This window comes from Fistularia commersonii, chromosome 18 (assembly GCF_037954325.1).
Source record: "Fistularia commersonii isolate RoL2024-O1a breed Wild chromosome 18, RoL_Fcom_v1.0, whole genome shotgun sequence".
In the NCBI taxonomy this organism is placed as follows: Eukaryota; Metazoa; Chordata; class Actinopteri; order Syngnathiformes; family Fistulariidae; genus Fistularia; species Fistularia commersonii.
In genome coordinates, this window is record NC_141301.1 from 3305754 (window position 1) to 3325637 (window position 19884).

At 44.4% G+C, this 19884-nt stretch overlaps 1 protein-coding gene across 2 annotated transcripts in view; it reads left to right on the top strand.

Moving 5' to 3' along the window:
* Window positions 1-19884, top strand: part of LOC147224182 (cell adhesion molecule 2-like) — a 183583-nt gene that overhangs the window by 158993 nt on the left and 4706 nt on the right. For both annotated transcript variants that reach the window (XM_086164164.1, XM_086164165.1), the window contains 3 exons: window positions 13197-13355; window positions 13631-13721; window positions 13823-14001. In XM_086164164.1, coding sequence (XP_086020290.1) covers window positions 13197-13355; window positions 13631-13721; window positions 13823-14001 — 429 coding nt within the window. The remainder of the gene's footprint in view (window positions 1-13196; window positions 13356-13630; window positions 13722-13822; window positions 14002-19884) is intronic.

The window sequence follows — 19884 nt, forward strand, 5'->3', positions numbered from 1 at the left end:
GCCGCGTGTCGGCCAGCTCTCCATCTCAAGAGGCGTTAAAATCATCCCTGATGTCAAGTTTGAGGAATTCATCTCTGATAACTTTAGCTTTGCACTGTAATGTTTATTTTCACTTTCAGCCCTTTGCCGGAAACACAGAAAACCAATCACACATCGAACCTGGACATTTTGCCCATCTATGGGCCGTAATGTAAATAAATCGGAATCGGAAAATAAATGCAGAGTGAATTTGTCTGAAGTGGATGAGATGTTTGCGGTGAAAATGTGAAAAGCTCTTGAGGCAAAGAGAAGCGTGATGATTGAGATCCCTCTGAAATATAGGAAATATAGGATGATGTTGGAGGTGATTGTAATGCAGGTGGTCACGGGTCGGGAACCTTTTTTGACTGGGAAGCCATAAAAGCTAAATATTTCTGAATATATGTCATCGAGAGCCATATAGTATTTTTAACGTATAATAAATTGAATATGTCTTACTTTTCATGCGACCTCTGGTGCCGCATGGATTTGTTTGAAGTGCCGCTTTATATTTGACCGTTTCATCGATGCAATTTTATCATACCGCAGATCCAAATGCAAATTCCTCTGTCCACGCAGCTCAGAACGCACGGTAATCATAGTCTTTTTTTTCTTTTCGCCATCTTTTCTGTTACGAAGGTTGACGCTGGAAAAACTAAGCGAAAATACACCAGTTGGTTATCTGATAAAATTGATTTCTTCGCCTTTACGATGACACGGACGTGCTCGGAAGCCATCGGTTCCCGACCCGACCGACGGGTGACGCGTGAAATATATCTTCCAAACGAATTTCTGTTTACTTTAAAATGACACGGTATTATTAAGAAATATCACAAGTATTTTAAAATCAGTTCCAAACTGATTTTTTTTTTCAACTCAAAATTGTCTGCCGTCACCGGAAGAGCCAATTATGGCTACCGAGCCATAGGTTGCCGGCCACTGCCATAGATGCGGATGATGGTCATCCGAGTGTGGATGATGGTAAGGTTAGTGATGGTGAAAATAGTGGGGATGATTGTGATCCAATGATGGTGGTGATGGTAATGAAAGTGATACCAATGATGATGGTGAGCATTGCGCGGATGATAATTGTGACATTGAGGTTGGTAATAATGATAGTGATGGTGATGATGATGATCCAATGATGACAGTGGGGATGATGGTGATGCTAATGATAGTGATATCGATAATGGTGATGCTAATGATAGTGATACCGATGATGGTGATACTAATGATAGTGATTCCGATGATGGTGATGCGAATAATAGTGATACCGATGTTGGTGATGCTAATGATAGTGATACCGATGATGGTGATGCCTTTGATAGTGATACCAATGATGGTGATGCGAATAATAGTAATACCGATGACGGTGATGCTAATGATAGTGATACTGATGATGGTGATGCTAATGATGATGATACCGATGATGGTGATGCTAATGATGATGATACCGATGATGGTGATGCTAATGATATTGATACCGATGATGGTGATGCTTATGATAGTGATACCAATGATGGTGATGCTAATGATCGTAATACCGATGATGGTGATGCTAATGATATTGATACCGATGATGGTGATGATGACAATCATATTCCAGATTTCGATGGTGCGGTTGGTCACAATGATGTTGGGGATTGTAATGAAAGTGATACGGATGATGGCGTCGATGATGATGGGGGTGAAGATGGAGATGATAGCGATGGTAAAGAGAGGGAAGGTGATGCTAATGGTGATAACAATGGAGATGATGGTTACAGCAGTGGTGGTGGTGATGATGGTGATGGTACTGATGATTACTGGTGACAGAATTCAGTCAGGAAACACCACAGATGAGCATGAGCATCGTCAACTACAATTTAAAGGTTGCCATGGTGATCAGCTAACTGCTGATTTCTGCACTGCGGGGGGCTGTTACTTAAAAAGACAAACTGCTATTCTGTCAATGAAATTTCACAATAGGATTTATTGCTCGATTAACATTTAGTCCTGTATGTCGGAAACACTTATGTATTTCTCTATATAGCAATAGCAATAGCAATAGCAATAATAATAATTATCATTATTATCATTATTATAATTGTTGTTGTTGATGTTGTTTATAATTATATTGATGATGTTATTACTATGGGATAATTAGTCACTTTTACATGAACTGAATAATAACAATAATAATAATAACAAAAACTATTATTATTATTATTGTTATTATTGTATAGCTCTTATTATTATTACATAATTATTATTTTGTGCATTAAAATATGCTGGATACTTGAATACCATGATTACCCCCACCCCAGAAAAAGTGGTGCAGCTGGTGAATTGATATGTTTACTGTAGCTCCAGGTCATTGTTTGCATGTAATGAGATGAACAAAAAAGTGTGATAACATCTTGTCAGAGCGGGCAGAGGACATGACACCCTAATAATGTGTGACTCGCTGCTTTGAAATTGTAAAGATGCTAATGTTGCTGCTGTCAGCTTGCTTACCTTAATGGAGCAGCTGCTTGTGTTAGCATAAACTTAGCATGGCAAAATCAGCTTTCTAAGTTGAGTCCCTGTTTAAATGTTTTGGGTGAAAACGCGACAGGCTAGTTACGTTTTGTGCATCCATCTATGTCGTCACCGTACTCAGTATAACAACACCATAACAACAATGGCCGACTCCAAAGTACTAGTCGTGCTACTAATGCCAGTCAATCTTTTCAACACCACTTGAGCAAAGATTTACTACACGATCTTGCAGTTTAAGGTTTTTTTTTTTGTTTTGTTATTGCACCAAGACAGGCATCCGTAACACGTGTGTTTTAGTTCATCTTCCGGTCACAGCGCCACCTACTGGCCCGGAGTGTGCACTGCAACCCCTCCAGTCTCGGAGATCATTACCACAATATCGGTGAAAACTAAACATTGTTGGTGGTAAAATTCCAGGCGATGCTGTGTTTCCTCCAGCCTGAACTTAGAATGCGTTAAAACAAAATCATTCTCTCATCGTGAAAAACAACACGTAGCGCTTGAATAGTTAGCGATGCCTTCCTGCGACGCATTACCCCTCCGATCACCAGGATTCCATCGAATGTATCAATGACAAAAAAAAAAAAAAAAGAGTCCCGTGTGTTTAGGCGCAAAACAGTAACAGTGACGTGTCAAGCGTGTTTCGCCGAGGGAGATCCCGTGCCCTCCGTCTGCCTCGGATACCCATGTGATTGTATTACTTTTACTTGGATACAATGAGCTTTATTAAACCGCTTGGGCAAACAGACTAGGTGTGATACATCTCCCAGTCAAAGAGAGATAAAGAACAAAGCGGGAGGGGGGCGGTGGGGTTCGAGGCGAAGGGGGGGGGTCGACTTAAAGACTTCATTTCCATGTCAAAGTGACAAAGAAAGGGAACGTCAATCAGTGCCGGGGAGCCGAATCTTTTGTAGGTGCTGCTTTAAAGCCTTCCTTGGAGACGTTGCGCTGGGAGCAGCATGTTTTGCTATTGGTTCTTTTGTGGTACATCATTGCCACCAGTGTCTGCTGTCAGTCAAACGGGGGCTCGCAGGGGGACCAGTCTACAAAGCTCTGAGACAACAGCAGGTGTAATAGCGAAAACATGTCATATTTATTTCATGCTCTGATGATTTGTTTTTCAACTGTTTTTATTAGAAGCGTGCTGCATTGCAAACCTCAAAATGCAAATGTCACCCGGTGTCAAGTAATTTCTTTGCAGACTACGGAGCCATAAAAATTACATGTGTCACTGAATGACAGCCAGGCTTCAAATTGTAATCTTCCAGGAGAAGGGGGGGAAAAAAAAAAAAAAATCCACCCACTGTCACCTGCTTTGCTTTGCATGCATAAGGTGGCCTATATTGGCAGATTTTCATTTCACAGTGACGCAAGGGTGCATTCAAATAAACAAGTTTCAACATGACAACTAATTTTTCCATTTCGAAATTTATATTTAACAAATCCATGCGTGTTATAGGAATTTTAGTTAAGCCTGTGTGCGTTTCCTTGCTTTCATCCGCAAGCTATTCATCATTATCGTCATTATTATTATTTTTGTCGTTATTGTTTTTATCGTTGTTGAATGGTTGGATGTCTATAAATGTGGCCGGGGTAAAACCTACCTTTCTCCCAATGACAACTGGGATAGGCTCCTGCACCCCGGTATAGATATTAAATAAATGCATGAATCATTCTTTTTATTCGTATTATTCTTATTTTTGCAATATTGGCTTAACTGAGATGTGCACATATATTCCCATACATTTTAACATTACTATACGAATAGCAGCCATTGTAAATAGGCTGCACTTGCATCGCACCTTATGGTAACAAAACACTTTTCAGTAGATTGCATTCAAACGCGCGCACACATCGATGGTGAGAAGATCCGCCGCGCAAGACGCCTTCCCGGCCGATCGGGAGCAATCCTGAGTTTTGTGTCTCGCCGACTTGCTCTCCGACAGGAGAAGACGGGAATCGTCCGTTCCGCCGACGGATCCACAGCCGCGTGGATATCGGACAATATCCGTGCAGCCGTATTTGTGGGAAATCTCACCGAGTCGCGAAACGAGTGGCGGCGGGTAGTGTAGCCTTTCACCTCTTCGCTTCCATCCAGAGAATTCGGCTCCTCCATCGCGTATTCATGGTACTGTATTTATTCCTCTGTGTATTACCGTGACGATGACCTTACCACTTCTCCAGGTCGTCAGCTCTAACCCTCATTACCTCCGATAATCCGACATCACATCCGAGCGCTTCCTCCCTACTTTAGAAAGCGGATAATTAGGCTAAAACTCGAGGTTATTAAAACCGTATACGGCCGCGCGCATCCTTAACACGAGCACGGCTATAAATGGAGTTAAAACGCTCCGGTTGTTATTTTCTTTTCTACTGTATAAGCGAAGAACTTGGTCTCTAACGAGGGCTCACGGAGAAAATCGTATCTTCTATTTAGATGTGGTGGAGTGTGAAAGCCTCAAAGTGGATTTGTAAATGATTTCCGGACTAATAAACATCTCCTCCGCTGCCCCATTTTCAAAATTATTAGAACGGCGTTTCCCTTTGTCTGGTAAAGTAAGTCCGTTTGGATAAACCCCGAGCGCGCCGCTTTTCCTCGTCTCATCCCTGCTCGGGCTTTATTTGTCAATGATAAAGCATTCTTAGCCCGTTTGTGTGTTAAATGAGATCCGAAGAGGGAGCGTGACAACGGCACTTAGATAATGCGTGTCTGAGATATTGTTCTTTTCTTGAACCGGATTTTCTTTTGTGTTTGGGGACACGGCTTGAAAGGCAAACAGTGAGGATCACAAACAATAACGAACACGTGCTCGTATGCAGCACGCCACGCCGTATGAATACAGTCAGGTGGAGAAAATATAAGGAAAGGAAACTAATAGTGATCAAAAAAAACAGCGTGGTGGAATTGCCTTGTGCCTGCATAAACTGTATGTTAGCATTAGTGCTTACTAGCATCTTTCTGATTACACCTGGTGATTTGTTGGCCTTTAAATCTCTGCATGGGCCGGGCATAGTCCTTGCTATGTATTTTGTATTTTGGGTATTAAAAAGCATATGTTAGCTTACTGGCAAGCGCAATTTTTGGCCTATAAAGTATCATTTCCCAGTTTAGCTTATTTAAGCCCTTTTTCACTATCCTGCTTTTGACATATATTAGCAGCTACTCGCCACCTTTAGCTGTTAAAATGCTTGCTGGCATCTTTTCTTAACATACCAGAACAGTTTGTTTTCATGAGACACGCGTTAGCTCTGCATAGCTTATCAATAGCCTTTTGATATTCTTTTGAAATTGAACTCAATAAACAGCAAATCTTTGCATCATTTATAGTTTCTTCATCATGTGTCAAGGTGTTTAGGCAGCCATCGTTTAGCAAAGTGTTGGACATTGTTTGGTAAACCATTAGCCTCATGTTAAGGCCGCGACATACTTTGACAAGAACAGTTCTTCCTGGTCGTGACACTTGATACCTAGCAAGAACCCTTAGGAGGTCCTCATGGGTCTCGCCCAAACATCAAGCATTGGTGGAATCTAACAGAAATAGCAACAAAACAGCAGCGACGGCACAGTCACACGTTATTTGGCGTTTGTGAATTCACATCGACGGCACGCTGTCTTTTGCAACCGTCGGGCACGGATTTCCATGATTTACCAGCTATTTGCATACCTTCATAAGGAATGAGAACATTTCTGTTTTTCCAGGTTAGTCAATATCTCACCAATCACAAAATGCTTCTCGAACACTTCGTTCCCAGATGGCGCATCGAGAGCAAGCAGACATTATTCTGCGCCGGCAGCCTTTATATGGTATCAGACATTATTAGTAATTCTGACTTTTGGCCTATACAGCTATATGCTATTACCACCTGTTTTAGCACAAATTAGCATCATTTAGCGGTTCAGTCATTTAGTCATTACTATTTGCTGGAGCGATAATTTATGTTAACAGATATTTCCGTCGTTTCCGAATAGGTAATGCTCACTTGGACTTTGTTAGCGAGGTCTTTAGCATCTCTTAGCCGCGCATTAACACAATTATGCATTTTTCTGGTGTCTGCTTGTGTGTGTTTGCATCCGTGCCCTCGCCCATCACGAGCGTGTCAAAAGCAACTTTTAGCAGAAATTGGCACTCAGAGGCTTGACACATCAGAAGAGGCTCACCAACTATTAATCTGAAGCAGCTTTTGTTGCCATGGTAATGACAGGAGGTGAACGCACATGCAGATTTTGAAATGACAAAGGGATACGGTAACAGGAGGAGTTGGTTGGGATTTTTAACTTTTTCTTCTGCTTACCGTTCCGGGCAGCTTCTCCGGTTTGGTCCGCGAGGACGTGACATTAGATCTTGCCGACAGGAGGGCTGCGTTAACTGGTTGCGTAAAGTGCGTGCTATTTTCTGCACCGATGTTGAGAGAAAATAAAAAGAAAGCACGAGGTGAGAAGGCACATAAGTTTGCATGTTTCGCGGCAGCGAACACATAGACAGGTGTTTGGCTGCAGGCGGATGAAACGGCGACGCTGCGGGATTTTCAACAGGCCTTTTTTTTTTTGGTTTTTCCTAATTATCTGATCTGAGCTCAGGGCGCCTGTGCCTCTGCTGTGCAACAGGTAACGGCCGATGTGATTTTGGATTGATGTGTGATTAATTAGCAGTCGCTGCGAGTGGGATAGGATGTCATGAGCCGTGCATAATAAAAGTGACGGGAGCTTAAAACCTGAGAGGAATTTGAGGAACGGAAGAAATGGTGCTCTGAACTCGTACTTTGTTGAGATGAGGTGCTGATCTCCAATTATGCACGCTAACACATTACGCGTTTATTTTCTTTTCCCCCTCAGTCTACATGTTATATTTTCAATCTTCGGTGTTGTTTCATGCAGCAGGCAGCCGTTGTGGTGCGTGACTCCATCGCCTGCCGTGTTCCAAGACTAACTGTTCTCTTTTGCGTGAATATCTCAAAGTCCTCGACGCTAGTATGGATTGAAATCATAATTGTGAGGTCTGTAAGGGGTCGGTCATACGGCTGATAAAAAGCCACTTTCTCATTGAGGGAATCATGTGTAAGTCTTTTAACCCTTGTGTTGTCTTGCGGGTCAAAAGTGATCCGCTACCATGTTTAGCTGTAGAAAAAAACACCTTAACCTATTTTTTTTCCAACTTGAAATTCTATGACTTTTCCTAAAGAGACCCCATAATTAGAAAAAGTGATACTTCTTTTTTGTTTATGTTTCCATGTGGGCTGTACACCACTAGGGTACAAAGATTGTCTTATGGGTCATTTTTGACCCGTAGGACAAAGGGAGGAAACACAATGTTAAGATCGCACCAGGGTTAAGGAACTAGCATGCTACAAATGAACATGGAGCTCAGTTCCATGAAACATTTTTGCTCCATTTTAGGGTTCCCTCAGAACATATGATGCAGGTGCTTGGTGACAGGTGGAACTCATAATCCCCAACTCTACCGAATGCTTGTTGTTGACTGCGGAGCGCCATTTTTGATAGCTATCGTGGTCACTGGCCGGCGAGGAATGATGTGACGAATAGGTTCGAGCTCTTGCAGGCTGCTACACCTCAACGTTTTCGGGCAAAATAAGTCTCGAGTTAGCTTCTTCACATGGTGGAGAAGATAAAAAGACTTCAAACCATGGTTATTATTCCCAGCATGCAGAACACAAACACTGCCTTCTTGTCTAAATCTTCTTGTGGCGACTTGACTTGAATTTCTTCACTTAAAGACGTCTCACCACTCAGGCTTCTTCGGTTGACATATTGTCTGCAAGTCTCCTGACGTCTTACCATGACCGGGATGACTAAGAACCTCACAGACATACGCACTGCATCTTCCGCTACCTTGTTTTTGACACCTTGTTTTTGGTCCCTCACAACCTGTGGGAATGCAAAACTCAAAGGTTCCCTGGAGGGGGCTGGTCCCCAGAACCCAATTCCAGCTGGACAGTTCATACAACTGAGGTCTTAGAACCTTTCTGTCCAAAAGCAGTGATGAAGAGGAAGAGGAGTCAACTTTCCGCTACATTTTAGAGCCCACAAGGCAAAGACATTGCATTCTAGATTTTGATGACCTTTATAATGGAGACACCAAACGGGCTTCTGCACAAACAAATGACACGGTACAGGAGGTACTTCAGCTCCAGGTCAGGACTCCACGGTCCACTGACACCTTCAGGGCAAAGGCCACTCTTTCCAAGACGGCAATGTCTGCATTCTGGCCAGAGAAGACAGTTGGTTTGAGACAGGAGTGGCAAAAGACGTCTTTGTCCAACTGAGAGGATCTTCGAAGAAAAACAAGAAGTTCCTTGCCTGCATACGACGTCCCAAGACAGATCATCACCCTGTAAACCACCTGGAGAGATCCACGACCCAAGCCAGGCCACTGCGACCAATGCCTGAGCCTCAGCTCAGGTGGACTAACCAACTTTTTCAGTCTACACCTTAGCCTTACAGCTGCCTGTTCGGGTTCCAATTCAGGTGAGACTCCAAAATTCATGCCTTTGCTTCCAAAACAGCACGCACATGAGCATGGCAACCCCAATCGACCGATCGCTGCAATACCAACTAAGTCACCCATTAGCAAAACAAACCCTCTCAACTCGGACACACTACCAACGACCAGAAGGTAGATACCGAAAACTCCCCCCCTAAGTCCAGTTGCCACAACAAGATTTGACGGTGAAAAGGAGATATCTGTATGCTATCCGCCATCTCGACCCTTTCAGGGTTCGTATCTCATCTGCACGAAACCGATCACGGCACATCCAGGCCTGAGCTAAGAGCGGGTTGCAGCCCTACCCTTCATGCACTGCACCGTCGGGCATCTGAAAGCGATACCGTGGCTCATTTCGACATTCTACCCCGATTTTGCGCAGAAGTATGGAAACGTTCAGAGGGCCTGACCTTTGTTCGAACCCGCCCCGTGTTCCCGTCCATCCCGGGGATGTTTATTCGTAGCCGGAACACGATTTAGCGGGGGTGACATTTCCGCCGCAGGTCAGCCGTGTCGGTCGGGCTCGCTGCCTGATCACGGATTGGCTCATCTGTGGACGCTCGGCCTCGGGACCCTCGGGTATCGGTCATGGCGGTCAGCGGTCACTTCCCCGCACCGGCGCCCATTCCGTCTGGAGAGGGAGACGTATTTAGCTAGTTTTTAATCAGATCAGGTCGTTCCCTTGCCCTCAATCTTCCTCCTTCAAGATGAGGAGCGGTGCCCTGCGGTCTTCACGGCCCAGACAGAGGTGCGTTTTTTTTTATCGCCCGGCGCCGTGGGATGGTCTCCTGAATATTTAATAACCATAAATAGGAGAAAAAGAGAATGAGAGTGGGGATTTTATGCCTCCATGCCAGCTGTGGCCATTGTGTTCAGGGCATCTGTCCATCTACGTGTGTGTGTGTGTGTGTGTGTGTGTGTGTGTGTGTGTGTCGGCGAGCAGGCTCAACTTTTATTATCCCCGCAAGAAGAAACGTAGAACTACCTTTCGCTACAACAATGAATAATGATATAAAGATTATAAAGTAGCTTTTAAACCAAAGAAAATAGTTCTTTAACATCAGATATCGGGCTGTAAATGGTTCCCGGGGCCGCCGGCTCCTCTTTGGACAAACTTCTGTTGAGCTGCCGGAGTGCAGTTGAAATAAAAAGGCCTCCGGAGGACTAATGAGGCTAATGGAAGCCAAAATAACAAGAAAAAAGCATTGAGCTCTGTCTTCACATAGACATTTAACATCTTTTCAGTGTTGTTTTTTTTCTTCCGTTGTCTTTTCTGTCACCATCTCTCAATTAACCTTTGCGTTATTTGCCTCTAAGCCTTGATGTTTTGAGGCCCTTCAAACCGCAACAAGGCTTTTAGCTTGACACGACAACAATCCGACGTTTTCAGTTGCCGTTTTCAAATAATTCTTATGCAAAGGCCGGACAGTAGGAAAGAAACAAGAAACAATTACATTACATTGCATTTGGCAGACTCTTTTATCCAAAGCGACTTACAATAGAGGACATAGGGACTGCAAATACACTTGCAAATACACGATGCACAGGAAATATACAGAACAATAAGCTTGGGTTAGTGAGTTTTTTTTTTTTTTTGTTTGTTTTTTTTGACAAAGACATACACAAACGTACACACACACACACACTGCATAGCCTAACTTGCTGTCTAACCTGATCTGGGGCATCAGTGCAGTAAAAAGTCCTGAAAGAGAAGAGTTTTTACCTGTTTCTTGAAGGTTGAGATAGATGATGCTAGTCTTGTTGCTTCTGGAAGTTTGTTCCACCACTGAGGTAGTAGAACTGAGAACAGTTTTGCCTGAGATCGCTTAGAGTGAGCAAAAGGTACTGCTAGTAGGTTTGTATTAAACAATAGCACGCATGCTAGGCCAGTAGGTGGCGATGTAATTTTGTGCTGGGCTAACTAATGCATAGACACTAAACCACTGGTCCCCAACCTTCTTTGTGCCTTTAAGGCCAATAAAATGATACGACCAACACAAAAACTTTGGTATTTTGTAAATATATTAAAAAAAAAACGTGACTCCGCTGTGTACCAGTTCGTAACTTTATTAGCTGCGTCGCCCTAAAATGCTCCGAAGACGTTTTTTTACTAATTTTGCTAGCTTGTGGGTTTAACATTAGCGTTAATGTATCACGTGACTGAGACATGCATCAAGAGTGAGTCATAGAAGGATGAAACTGAGATAGTTCGGTCAGTTTTCAAAATAAAACTGTCCACACTCTAATAATAAACAAAACATAATTAAGTTACTTATTCCTGATCGCAAACGATCCACGGACCGGTATCTGTGGTGTCATAAATATACACTTTGCAGAAGAGATTAAATAGTATGAGCAGCACAAGGAAAGCCCAGGAGTCGGTGGGCTTGTGGTTAACCCATCCTCGCATGTGTAGGGACACTTCCTGTTTGATCCAGCAAGGAGTGCGAGCAGAACCCTGGAGTCGGCCGTTGTTGTTTTGCTCGATCCACCGCCAACGCATCGAGACACTTCCCGTCCGATCGAGTGAGGAGCACCTGCAACTTGTTGTTCACCGACCCTACCTTAGTGCTTATTTTCAAAGAATCACGGATCCCGAGGGGCTGGTTTTCACCCCCAAAAATGTCCGAAGGTCATGTCAACGGAGCCCGAGAGCCGGTGGCTGGCGAAAAACTAACATGTCAGACGTTTTGGTCCCGAATGTTTTAAAGCACCTTATGGCATCTGGGCTTAAGAGTGGCAAAAGGTGCCTTCAAGGGTTGAGTCCGGAAGCCTCGCGAAAATGACGGTTTTCAATGATTTCGAATGAACGTACTCAACTTGTATGCCGCCGGCAATCATGCTTATCATCTCTCCCGCCTCCGTGTGTCAGGCTTTGCTTCCACATCCCGGCTTTTGGGATCCAGGCGGGGGCTGGATTGTGTCCGTGCGCGCTCGCGTCCTCCTCTGAAGCTCTGCGGCCTTCAACACTTCCGGAAATTCGCCAAAAAGCACGAGAGATTTGTACCTCTGTCATGTCCCCCTCTGCCCAGAATGACTTTCACTGTGAGAGTCGGATGCAGAGCTGGGCAATAAATCGATATTATCACGAGGAGCCTTATTACAGAGACGCCGCGGAAATCTTTGAAGGCGGAGAGCCGAGTGAAGGAGCGGCGGCGATGAGCCCGCGCCGATAATCCGACACCTGATTTTCATATGAAGAGACATTGTGATAAACATTGACAGAAAGGGCCTTTTAAATGCCATGTTTTCATATTTCAGTGCCTCACAGCTGTTTATAGATGCGCCAAGGTCACTGGGATGGAACATTAATAATAAATCAGACCCGCTAGACGACGTGCGCTAATAAAACGCGCCGCTCCAACATCGCCGAAATAATACATATGATAAGATGTAAGATGCAAAGCACGGGAAATCAAAATTTTTCTTTGACGAAGGGCCTTCTGAGGCGCTTCGTTGGATTCCATGTGCTTTCTGTACGGGGTCTCCGTGTTTCGGATCCAAACAAAACATTTGAGGTGACCGGTTGTACGTCTCAATATGAGTGATTGACAGGTCCAGGGAGAACCCGGCCTCGTGCCTAATTACAGCCGGGTTCGAGCGGCCGCTCCCACGACCCCGAGTTCAGGTTAAGCTGTATAGATAATAAATGAAAGAATGAATGATTAACCTTCAAGCAGGGGTCATCAAGTTGTCATAGCCGAAGCCTCGGAGAGCCTATTTAAGATATTAGCATCGTGCTACACTAAAGGGAAGAGAACCCAATTAGAATAGCCGGAGGTCCTTCATGGATTCATCGCCCGTGCTTTTATCGGTTCATCCCGGTCAGAATCATGGACTATAAAATCGGGAAGGGGGGGGTTCGGGTTCCAAGATGACGACGACGGCAGCAGAGGCAGAAGGGGAAGGTGCGGAATTGCGGAAATCCTCCACGCGCCGCAGGGGAGGCTTGTTTGCGAGTCGGGCCTGGAGGAGGAAACACGGCCAGCCGGCCGAGTCAAGCCATCGGCATTCACCCCTCGGCTCCGATTTGACTTTCAAAATCGGAGGAAGTGCACCGGGAAAAGACGAGGACAACAACAGCAAGCCCGTCTCGCTAATAGCTAACTTGCGGGAACTTTCTCGCCATTCTCTCCCCCTCGTTCCGACTCTGTGCAGGCACCAAGGAGGTGAACGCCACGGGGAAGTCCTTCACCGTGAAGAGCAGCCTCCGCTTCCAGGTGGACCGGGGCGACGACGGCGTGGCCTACACCTGCAGCGTGGAGCACGAGTCCCTGCCCAAACCCTACATGACCACCGAGGTCCTGGAGGTCCATTGTGAGTGTCGTCAAAACACAAAGCCGGATTAAGTTCCAGATTAGCGTTGAGGGGGACTACTCGAGTCGAGATTACGTCTGTGTCTGCGGGTTTAGCTTTGCATTTCCTCGGGATTAAGGCGGGGGGGATTAGTTTTGCAGGTAAGGGATTAGACCCGAAGCAGAACAGGGATACGGCGCAGGAGCCGGCAGCCGCCCGGCGGGTAAAGAGCTAGCTGTTGCGTTCTAGCAGGAGGCGGCAAAACAACGTCCGGATGCCTTGTCTCCCCTCTGCAGACGCGCCCCACCTGGAGATCACACACTCGCTGATCATCCCACAGGAAGGGCAGTACTTCAAACTGGAGTGTGTTTCCATAGGGAACCCCATGTAAGTGGGGATTTTTATTCGCAAATCGGAATAAAGTGCAACTCCGCCGCACCGGACGGAGGTTTAAATCTCCGAATGTTCCGTCTCCCCGCCCTTTCCAGACCCGAGCCGGTGTTGTGGTACAAGGACGGCGGGGAGCTGCCGGACATCGAACGCATGATCGTGGAGGGCAGAGAGCTGACCATCACCATGCTGAACAAAACCGACAACGGCACGTACCGCTGCGAGGCCAGCAACGCGCTGGGGACCAGCAGCGCCGAGTACATACTCTTTGTATACGGTGGGTACGCCGCCGCGCCGTTTCGTGGGGGTTCGAAGCACGTGCGCGGTCGCGGCGGGCAGATGGTGAGTCTGTCGGGTGGATTGACGTGAAGAGGCTGTTTTTTTTTTTTTTGTTGTTGTTTCGGGGGGGATTATGTCGACGGGGCGGGTCGACGTAAACATCTGCCAGAGCAAACAGCAGGTTCGGCTCAATCAATCGTGGAAGTTCCGATCGCACGCGACGCCGCCGACACGCCGTCTTTTTCCGCATCGGGATGAATAATATCTAAAATGCGAACCTCGGAGGTGTCGCTACCGCTATAACGGGCCGCGGATTTTGCACGAGTGCGCTTCAAAATCTGCAAGACATTCATTTTAAAATTGGCAATAAATAGATAAATAAATACATATGCATACATACACAGATAAATAGATGGAAAAATAAAAGGATAAATAAGTAAATGATTAGATACATGATAAATGAATGGATAAATAAATGGAACTGTATTGATGAGTTAATACATAAATTAACAGGAATATAATATATAAAAATAGGCAGATAAATAAGAAAGTACTTCAATAAATGTATAAGTAAATAGATAAATAAATAGACAAATAGATGATCAAATCAATTAAATAGTAAATAAATATGTGTAATAGATAGATTAAAAGATAATCTAATAAATAGTTAATTATAAATAGATTAAATAATAAACAAAAAGGAATAAATAAATATCAGAAAGAATAGTCTTGCATAATATGAAATATCCTTGTAAGAGACACCCAAGTGAGAAACAGTGTCCTTGGGACACTGAAGAATAAGTTACAATTCAAGCTCCAAATCAATTTTATTTTCATTGTTTGTTTGTGTTTTTATTTTCAAGCCATTTAAAAAATAAAATGAAAGAGAATGATCAGGAAGTTAACAAAACAAGCGTCAGAAAAATGAGGCAAGAAAAACACAACAGAGGAAAATGATTGCTATTATTGTTATTATTGTTATTATTGTCATTACCGCTGATTTTATAATTAAGGCCAGATAAGCGCTGCATTGTGTGGCCGCCATAATCAAAATGAAAGTCTATCGCAAACCGGCGCTCGGGATAAAAAAAAAAAAAAGATTTATTTCAATATTTCCAGCTCCGCTGGAGTGATCCTCGCCCCTTCAGCATATTAAAGAGTTTCCTTTCATGCCCGATTTCGTGTGAAAAGTAGATTTGTTGCCAGACTCGCTGACCGAGCCGGACTCATCCTCCGCAACCTCCTGCGGAGGATAAAGACGGCTCCAGGTAATGGACGGATATTCAGGGCGGCGGAAATCAGCTGAAATCTCCTATATTTCATTTTAGTGAATCGGATTATGTTTTTATTCCCCCCCCCCTCCTCCCCTTTTTTTTTTTGACGCCGAAGCTTTCCTGATCCATTTTACGTCCTGATCTTTACGGAGCCCCTCTGAGCCTCTGCACGTTTTATCCACTCACAAGGTGTCATTGTCATCCTGCACGCTTTCGTTGTTTGCGCGAAAAGGCGTCGCGTTGGGGATAACCTACATGAGACGTTTTGGAGACAATTTGCGCTCGCCAAGAAACGGTCAGACATTTACGGAAAGGGCATTTTCCCGCAGAATCCAAATCTCACCTTTGCCACCGTGCAGGATAAGTTTAGACCTGCGGGCTGCAACTAATGACTATTTTCATCGTCGACTGGTCATCGACTGCTCTCGACTTGTCACATCATGAACCGTACGAAAAAAAAAACATGGCTGTTATTAATATTTGTTGCAGCAATACAATACATTTCACATCATAACAAAGTTTGTTAAACAAATATTCACTTCAATTCAAGCTAAAAAATCTTTTTTTTTTCCCTGAAGCAAAAGTGCTTTTTTGTGCAGAACACCCACAGCGCCTGACAAAGTTTGGTTAAGAAATGACCAAATACTCAAGAGTTGAAATCGGCCTTAAAATAAGGATCACTAAGTTGTGTCGCATACGAAATGTGGAGTGTTTGATTAGCGTTAGCCCTGCTTTGGCCGCCTATCACTTTGGTTCCGGTCACCGGTGCGCATCGAAAATTTCGGAAAAGTTGGATGTCTCACTCTGAGCTACTGCGGTTGACCCTTCAACAGCTAAATTAGCTGCAGAGCTAGCCGTCGCAGCGCTACCAGACATACCAGGGTATCTACACAGTGATCGACAACTGAAAGGACGTTAGCATTGTAGCTCGGGGTGCCAGGAACAGGTCGAATGTCAAATGTAGGTAGGTAGGGAGATCGTCTTGTAGCGGGAGTCATCGAGATAGAATGACGTAGAAGACAAAAACACGGTGTTTGCCGACACATCCTGGTCGGCAAACACCGGGAGGTAGCTAGTCGCGATTGCACTGCAACGGTTCGTCGTGTTCTTGCAGTCCGTCTACATGCGATAGCCGTTCACGGCACCTGAAAATCCACAAACGGGCTCCAGAGAGGGAGGATTCGAAAACACCGTCACCGTGTAGGCGCGGAAAACACGACGCTTGAAAAAAGCTAATGCTAACAGCGCATGGCCTCTCAGTGGATTGAACAGGAAGTGCCTCTCCATACGCACAGGATTGGTTGTCCCAAACAACAACGGCAAATTCCATAGTTCTCCTTGTGTTTTCTCACTCTATTGAATCTTTCAGTGCTTCTTTAGCAAAGTATCGATTCACTTTATGTAGTTTAGGGTCAATCCAGACTAAGTCGTACTCTCCCTCGTGGTACAAACACCTGTTTGCTGGGTATTGTTGTTGTTTCCATTCGCTGTAGTACCCGTGTATTTTAAAATCACAGCGCTACCTACTGGCCTGGCTTGCGTACTACAACATCTCAGATGTTTCCGCCGTCTTGCAAACGCGCAGATTGTTTAGGAAACGTTGCCATCTGGGCTATTTGAAAAAGTCAAAATGGAGCGCCGTCATGTAAACGATCGCCAAAGGCCAACGGGAGATACAAGGTTAGGAACACAGTAGCCTGGGCTTTGACACTGCACACGTTGCTTCATAACTTTAGCAGTTGGACTATTCCCAGGAAATGAAATTAAAAGTAAATAAATAAGTAAAAAGAAATGTGTTACGGATCCAGAATTTAGCTTTTGAGTTCTGCCCGGAGGAGAGATAAGTTAATCCAGAGACAGTGGAGGGAGCTGAGAAAGTACAACCAGCGCGGTACGGGGATGGATCATTAAGGCCTCTGCAGCACATGTTCAAAATGATTATCAACACACACACACACACACACACACACACACACACACACACACACACGCACACACAACAAGGACAGAACATTAAAATTCAACATGGATTTATTGGGTTTTATTTTTTTACCAATTAAACAGTCTCACGCGAGACTAGGCGGCTTGTTTGGGAGGAACTTATCTCTGCTCAGACGCCGGACTTATTTGCGCAGCAGCCTCTTTGTTCGGCATTAAAGCTGACGCCCCTCAGCAGAGAAAGCCCTCCGCTGAGGGAAAAATAAAGAAAAACACAATCATTTTCTTTAAAAAAATAAATCGGGGGAGAGAGGGGTTCACATCTGTCCTCCCCAACTTGCGTTATCTCCATCTCTTCTTCCCCGTCGGACGCGAAACCGACGTCCGATGATCAAACATTAACCTTCCTCCACTTCAGCCAGACAGTTTGACTTCTTTTCATCATTTTTATTCTTGTTATTATTAACTTTAAATGGGAAGGAGATGGTCAGGTTAGCATGAAAAACCCAGCCTTCAGCCTTCTGCCCCGACCAGTTGGGGTAAAAAGAGACAGGGAGGAACGGTAGCGCAGTAGCATAACAGTGGCGCAAACGGTTACATGCAAGTAATAGTTTTATATTAATTAAAGTAATAACAATAGTGGACACCTAGCGAGACGCTGTATGAGATGAGATTCAATGTAGGATCCCAGGATTGGGAAATGATATGGCAGCAGCAGCATTACAGACAGTGACCAGCTAAAAATAAAATAAAATAAGATAAGATAAAATAGAATAACCAATGCAGGAAAACATAACTCAAATTCAGCAGTCGCATAACATAAAAAAAAAAATAGTGACCAATTAAAAATTAAATTAAAATTAAACTAAATTAAATTAAATGAAATTAGATTAAAAGAAATGAAATGAAATGAAATAAAATAAAATAAAATAACCAATGCAGGAAAATGACTCAAAAAGACAGCAGCAGCATAACATTCAAAGAACAGACAGTGACCAACTAAAAATGAAATAGAATAAAATAAGATAAAATAAAATAAAATAAAAATGAAAAGATACGAAATAAAATAAAATAAATAATATAACCGATGTGGGAAAATAACTTAAAAAGACAGCAGCAGCATAACATACAAAGAACAGGCAGTGACCAACTTAAAATAAAATAAGATAAAATAAAGTTGAATAAAATAAAATTAAATTAAATAAAATTATATAACCGATGTGTGAAAAATAACTCAAAAAGACATCAGCAGCATAACGTACAAAGAACAGACAGCGACCAACTCAAAAATAAAACAAAATAAAACGACTTAAAATCAAATAAAACGCGTGAAATGAAAATCAAAAATAAGACACAACCTCACAATGTTACAAATCACAAAAAAAATCTCATACAATCAAGTCACACTGGCAAGTCCGCATTTCAGCCTCGGCGGATGGGGGACGCATTGTAGCCCCGGCTTGCGAGGTCAGAAGGTTAACGAACGGAGACGTAAGAAATCGATCGATTGACGGCCGCTGCTAACGACACGCCTTCGCGGTCAATCGCCCCGAGGTGGGCCGGATCTCCGAAAAACGTACGCGGAAGGAATCGGCGGGCGCGGAGATGAAAAAAGAAGAGGAAGACGAAGAGGAGCGGGTAAAAGATGTCGGAGACGGGGCTCATTTCCTCTAATGATGATGGTCGTCCTTCAGAGCCGCGGCGCGTCGGGCTGAATACGCGGCGGGTCTCTGCGGATGGTATCAGCCTTCCAGCCTAATTTGCCGGAGACGGAGGAGCCGAGAAGGACGCCGTCGCTCTCGCTCAATTTATCACCACCTGCAATTACGCTCCCTAATATAATATATTAAATAAAGGAGGCGTAATTAGGAGATTGTGACAAAGTATTTGGTGAAACACAATCGCGCTCCACCCTTTTTCTCCCCTTCTTCTTTTTTTTTTTTTTTTTTGAAATATGCAAATGTTCGAGTGAAGGACCGTGACAGATTAAGAATAGGGAGCCTTTGTTTTTTTTTTCTCCATCTTCCTCAGCGTTAACCCACCACACACACACACACACACACACACAGAGGGGCGTTTTAATTGATTCCTACGAGTTTGATTTTCCCGTAATTCTCTCCGCGTCGTGCCCGTTCCCCGCGATGAGGTTTTGTTTTTTCGTCGCCCCTTGTTTTTCATCCGGCCCCCCGTCATCACCTCGGTGTCTCCGCCCGCCGCCCTCACGGAGGCCGCCATTCTTCCGGCGCGTCAGGCAATCACAGCTGTGTTCACAGGTACGCCCCCACCCCCCACCCCCCCCCCCCCAAAAAAAACGCCCACCCCCCCGCCTCGACGCCCCACGAGCTCGCCGACGTGACACGGAACACACAGCGGATGATTGATGAGCCTAACAACCGGGTTATGAGCTAGAAAATAGCATTGTTTTGCCGAATTAATCCGACCGCCCTCCCCCGTCTCTCTCTCTCTCTCTCTCCGCTCGCCTCCGGGCCTGTGTCACTGATGGGTCGCCGCGGCAACTTACCATGGGCAGCTAGTCAGTGTTTGGTTTTTACATTACATTACATTACATTAGGCAAACGCTTTTATCCAAAGCGACTTACAATAGAGGACATAGGGACTGCAAATAACACTTGCAAATACAAGATGCACAGGAAATATACAGAACAGTA